This window comes from Mycothermus thermophilus, assembly GCF_041956435.1.
Source record: "Mycothermus thermophilus strain CBS 625.91 unplaced genomic scaffold VTJ04scaffold_1, whole genome shotgun sequence".
Classification (NCBI taxonomy): Eukaryota; Fungi; Ascomycota; class Sordariomycetes; order Sordariales; family Chaetomiaceae; genus Mycothermus; species Mycothermus thermophilus.
In genome coordinates this window covers 4,117,446-4,123,543 of record NW_027191427.1, presented here as the reverse complement: position 1 = coordinate 4,123,543, position 6,098 = coordinate 4,117,446, and the positions used below count along the sequence as shown (strand labels likewise).

Here is a 6,098-nt window from a genome sequence, read left to right as displayed (position 1 = left end):
GTCCCGCTGAAGCAAGTGAATGCCGATCGGGTCCCTGAACCGGCCAGAATAACAGACCAGCAGAACATAGGTGTCAACAACGACTCACCGCTGCTTCGAACATGACAAAGCTCAATAGCCAACCCCCGCGCCGAAATCTGTAGATTCGGCAAGAAGGAACCGCGAGGTCTTCATTCAGCTTTAGCCCCTCCTGTCGTCAAGCGGGTCCACCGGGCCCCTCACACATTCCGTTGGACGCCGGACGAGTGGTGATGGGCTCATAACCCCATGGGCCCTTCGCTAGCGCGTCATGTGGACGACCCAAAGTTGGTTGGGCCACAGTTTGATCCTTCACTCAGGTACTCCGTCGACAGGCACCTTCTAGTTCTGTCAGGGGAAGCCGAAGTTCTGTTTGTGTTCCATTCAATGTGTTGATTTTCTGCAGCTGACCACCACGCTACACACACATCCGCAACTCTGCAACCTGATCTCACCTCCAGTGGCCTCCTAGTTAAGTCAGCAACCAACGAAAGGTGGGGGATGCGTTGCACAAGCATCTCGCCCACGCCTTCGCGGTTCCTTCCTCGCATTCCCAAGGTTACACACACACACAGAGACGCCACCAACCGCTTGTGCCGCCCTTTTGTTGGTGTGATGGTGGTGCGTCTGACGACTGGTGCTGATGGGAAGGGCAACAACCCAAACATGGGAGAATGGAGATTGCCTGTGGGTCCCAAAGCGTTCCAGCCCCGGAAAGTCGGGAGCAAGCCCTCCCTTTCCTTTTCTGCCCAAAGAACCGCCAAGACGGCGGCGCCTTGGCACAGTTCAGGGATTTCATTGGGCGATTGGTTCCGACAGTTTGGGTCGTCCCGCTTTTCTTTTGCTTTTTGTGTCGTCACCAACCGGACCATTCGGAAAGCCCCAATCCAGCTTAGCGTCTGCACAACCCTTGGGTGGGGGTTTCCAAATGGACATGGACATGGGCACTGCCTGGCTGCATGGCATTAGGGATTTCATCCATGATGACCAACAACAAGTGAACCTGCGCAAGAATGCGATGCTCTTTTGTCGCTTCTTTTGCCGTTCCCTTTTCTCACCTCCATAAATGGACTTCCGGAATAAGCGAGCATCTAGCGCTATTCCGTACCAGGCTGGTGGTTATGCTTCCCCGGGTGCCTCACATCTGCCGATCAACGCAGGTAGCCCAGGTCATTTGATGATTCCGTTCTCCTATCATTCTATCTATGTGTGCCACACAGTGTGGCCGACTCCAACCTCTCACGAGCCAGGGAGCTTCCATTGTTGTTTTCCTGTTCTCTACGTTCTGCAAGAGGGGATGAGCAACCTGGAATGTCGTCACATATCAAACTCGGACGTCGAGCCCTGACTTCCTCGTCAGTCCCTTCCTCGGTCTTGGTCTGAGACGTTCCGGGATGTGTTTGGATGGCTTAAAAGGCCGATCTAGACCGCGTCAATCCCAAGGGGCTTTCTTTAGTTTGGGTCAGGAGGGTGAATTCCGGTCCAAATGCGGCCAGAGACAATCACAAACCACATGGAACATGGCTTTGTTGTTGGCGGACTGCGTAGCTTAGCCCAAGCTATGGACCTGTTACTACTGCTCATCTCAGGGTTCGACTTGGCGTGGTAGGCATTTTAACCCGGCAGTAGGCCATGTCCGTCCTCATCTCCGAAAGGTTATGTAGCATTATCCTTCCTTTCGGTTAACTCCTACCTGGCCTCCCAGGGATATGTGGAAAATACTCGTCTGCACGCGAAGTCCAACATAGGTTTCTTGGGTTGGTACTCGCTCTCGCTCTCTTTCTCTCCCCCTCGGAAACCTCCGTGCTCAATCCCCGAGCTAATGCTGTGATGCCCAGACGCTTGCCATGCAGTATGCAATCTGGAAGACGGGGCCTGGTATTTCCCCTGCCTGCCTGCCGGGACTGCACGTTGTGAGGGCATGGTGCTGCATCGAAAGCTTGTTTGTGTTCTTCTCGCTTCTCTGGCTCTAACGGGAAAGGGGAATGAAGGTCCTCAGGTGGTGGCAGCTTGGGGTTGTTGGCACAGCAGATCGACGATCACCTATGCATACGCTTTGACCACAACAAACAGCGCCGTAGGATCAACTTCTGAGCTACATCGTCTGGGATTGAGACTCGGATGACTGATTTGGGGCCGTATGTGAGAACTCGGATGTCTACACATGTTCACTGGTCTTACCTAGCGAGCCCCGTATTACATCAACTCACACTCGCACTCGCCAATTTCATTCAAATCTCCCAACCACATCCCCTACCCATTCACTATTAGCACTTTGTAGTACTTAGTATTGTCACCATCCGTCTGGTAAGTCCACATACACTTACGACGCACTGTATATAATGTAGCTACTCGTACATCCCCAGAGCGCTGATCAGAATGTATTGTTCTTAAAATGGATAATTCACCGTCGAAGCTTGCCTGCCGGGGCTTGATGTGCATACTTATATACCTTAGCTTTCGGAAGAAGGAGGAGGAGGAAATGGGCCGGTTGGCTGATGAAGAACCCCCTGCCCTGCTGAGCAACACCAGTTCAGCCGTTCAGGAAACTCATCCGTCCCACACACCTACCATAGGTCCATCACACCCAGCAGATTGGAACCGATCCCGACACGGAGTGCATAAGGATGCCGGCCCGATGCCCTGGTCCGGGGCCCAGCCACGTCCGAAACTATAAGGAGCTAAGGCAACGTCAACCGGCAGCTTGGTCCGTTGAGAAGTTTCCATGGCACACGGTGCAGTGCCTCCATACCTACATCAGGTACCTAGGTTCCAGGTCCCCAGGTTAAGGGGGGTGGATGACCGCGGGGGAGATGTCGATTTACCTAAAACTGGCTGTCTTTTCTTTCTTTTTTAAGCCGTTTTGTCGGAATTCCTGTCTTTGTTTCTCACGAAGACATTGGAAGAAATAAAAACCATAACACACCAGAGACACAGTACACAGGGATGCAGAGACTTCGTACCTTACATTTTCCTACCGTGTGAATGAAATAACATGGGAGTTTGACGTCTCCTGATTCTCGGGCAGTCAAAGGGATATCACCTGATATGACCACAGCCTCAGTAAATATTAGAATGGGACGGCATTGGTTCCTAGGGAGGCAGCGCTGTGAACTGGCAGACAACCTCCTGTTGGAACCTCACCGAGAGCAAAAAGGACAAGGTACCTGAGCACACTGAGCGAAACAACAAACTGGCCTCCCATGGGTGCTACGACTGTCTTGTCTAACACCACGTATGGACTCTATTGTGCCGATTCTCGATGTATCCCAGGAAGCAGAAATCCTCCCAATGCAGCCCAATAACAAAAGAAAGACAGGTCCTCCCTCCATGTATGTGTGAGTAGCCACCAAACACCAGAAGAGGACATAGCCAACAAGGAAAATGAGAGACGATAGGGGGGTAATGATGCAAAGATAATGGACCAAACCGTGGTGAGAGGATCGGGTTCGGGAGAGCTGGTCCTTAGCTAAACTAGGCGTGAAGGGCGGAGACAGGATCGTCTTCGCGACCCCAGCGGGCTGTTTCGTCACCACCCTCCCACTCCTTCTCAATGTACCCAAGCTCACGCTTGACCTTTTCAACGGTGGCTTTGTCGCCTGTGTTCTTGCCAATATTGTCACTACAACACAATCGGTTCGTCAGTGATAACCTGGGCCTTGTGACCTTACGTGACCTGGAGGCATTGTCCTCGTCGAAGACGGGAAAACAAACATACCTGATCTTGATGGCGGGATTCCCGGCCGCCGAGCTCAGCTTGATCACAATATTCAGCGGCGTCGACTTCTTCCCCGTCTTGGTGTTGACAAAGTCGTTGGTCAAAAACGTGCCCACGCCAAACGTGGGCTGGAAGCCCGCGGCCTCGGCAACCGCCTTGTATTCGAGGCAACGCTCAATGTTGAGCGAGTCGGAGAAGACAATGACCTTCTTGTCCTTGATCCCCTCGCGGTCGTAGAACTCGCGCATGATCCTGACAAACTCCTTGGGGTCGCCCGAGTCCTGGCGCACGCCGGTGAAGACCTCGGCGTACGTCTTGTTGGCCTTCTGCGGCGGCGGGGTCGGGGAGGGGGAGGCGGTGGAGATGAAGGAGTCGGCGACGCTGGGTTTTCTGGCGGCGGCGGGGACCGGGGCGGGCGGTTCGATGTAGCGGACCGGACGGCGGAAGGCGGTCAGGAACTCCGGCGTGCCGAAGGTGTCGGTCAGCGCGATGCCCAGGACACCCTCGCCGAAGCAGCCGACCCAGCGACGCAGCGCCTCTTCGGTTGCCCGTCGGTAGTCGCCCACGATGGCGGCCGTGCCCATGAACCACTCGTGGGCGACGGTGCCGACGGGAGGGATGTTGAAACGCATGGCGAGGTGGACATTGCTAGTGCCCGAGAGCTTGCCGGGGAGGCCGCGGCGTTCGGCTTCTTTGGCGGCACGGGTCAGGCCACGGAAAACGAGGGCTTGGGTGTGGTAATCGCGGCGTCGGCGGGTGCCGAACTCGGAGAAGACGCAGCCGGCTTCGAGCAGGCGCATGCCCTTCTCAAATGCTAACTCTTCCTGGCCTTCGTACGTCCATTCTGGCTCCATAAACTTGAAGTAGGCCTCGCAGGTCAGTGCAAGGAGGGGAATCTCGTAGAGGATGGTGTCGGCCCACGTGCCGCTGATCTCAACATCCAGGTCTCCCAGATCATCTTCGGAACCCGTGTCTGGCTCCGTTGGGATAAACTTGAGGACGACCTGATCCCGGGGACGGAGGCGGAACTCGGAGAGGAACTCGAGGTAGGCGGGGTTCAAGTAGGGGCAGTGTTCCTTGAGGTAGTTGAGCTCCTCCAACGACAGCGAGATATTACCGAGCTTGCGGACCTGGAGCTCCAACCACTGAAAAGCCTTGCGGGATAGCTTCTTGTCAGGGGTACGGTTGGTGAACTTGTATGTGACAGGAACGTCCTTGTAGTATTTGAGCACAGCGCATTGCATGGTTAACTTGTACAAATCGGTGTCCAGGAAGGAGATGACACCCTCCGGGAAGGGCGATGAGCTGTTGAAATCCATAGTGGAGGCTGGAGTAGGCGGCCAGCGAGGTTGTGGTCGGAGAAATGTATTAGTGAGACAGACGGGATGCCCCAAAGATGTTGTTTTTGTTGTAAGGGGGTTGCCGAGGGTTCCGGTCAGGATTGATGTATGTAGAATACTGAGGTGGTGAGTTGTGATGCGAAGCTCAAACGGGAGTTGTTGGCTTGACTCATTCGAGCACCCGAGACGCCACGAAAACCCCAGCCAACACACGAGAATCGGAAGCCACAAAGGCGGTCTGTCTCTGGGAACGGATCGGGAACTCGAATGAGATGCAGTGCGATCTGGTGTAACAAATAGTTCCGGGATCCGATGTGGTTGTTGAATGGTAAGTTTGGATGTTTGGTAACCGATTGGCGGGGTTCAAGTTAAGTTGCAGCACGAAAAGGCTGCATTCAAGGTGAATGTCGGAATCAAAACTGCTGTGGTCCAGGGACTCACGCAACACAACCACATACGTCAGGCAAGCTCCAGTTCCATTGATCGCTCACGAGGTACCTACCCAACGGAAGGTATCCTCAACTTAGGATATCGGAATTTCACACGTCGAATTTGAGTGAAGTAGGACTTGGAAGGAGATTCAAAACAACCACACAAAGGCTCTAACTTAAAGGGTGAATATAGGGAGAGAGCTGCAGCTTTATATCAATCAATGTGCTGTGTAACTTCCTGCTTCCGGGTTGTGAGATTTCAGGCGTGCTTGATGCAAACTGCGGGGCTTAGGCCGAATTCCCGTCTTCGCCCTTTCTCTTGCTGGCATGTGGGGCTAAAGATGGAGGGGCAGTGCCAAGGTCAGGGTCAGGGTTGGCTGTGTGCATCTCTGCCTGGCGCCCAGACCACCGCTTAATTCTTCACCGCCCGCCATGGATGCCAAGACATGACTGACCGGCAGAAAAAAAAGTTGTGCTTCGTTCGCCGCGTCGCTGTCGCCGTCAGAAAGCAGCACCTCCCGACCCGGAACTTGGAATCAAGCTTCAGCCGGCTCTAGGAATACCGGACCCAACGCCCTAATCGCAAACCTC

General features: G+C 54.2%; 1 protein-coding gene across 1 annotated transcript; it reads right to left on the bottom strand.

Moving 5' to 3' along the window:
* Nucleotides 1-3,492: 3,492 nt before the first annotated feature.
* VTJ04DRAFT_1534 (uncharacterized protein) lies at nucleotides 3,493-5,055 on the bottom strand (the record flags this gene model as incomplete). Its single annotated transcript, XM_069359232.1, has 2 exons — nucleotides 3,493-3,640; nucleotides 3,737-5,055. The coding sequence occupies 2 exons, from the start codon at nucleotides 5,053-5,055 to the stop codon at nucleotides 3,493-3,495; spliced, it is 1,467 nt and encodes a 488-aa protein (XP_069224142.1).
* Between the last annotated feature and the right edge of the window lie 1,043 nt (nucleotides 5,056-6,098).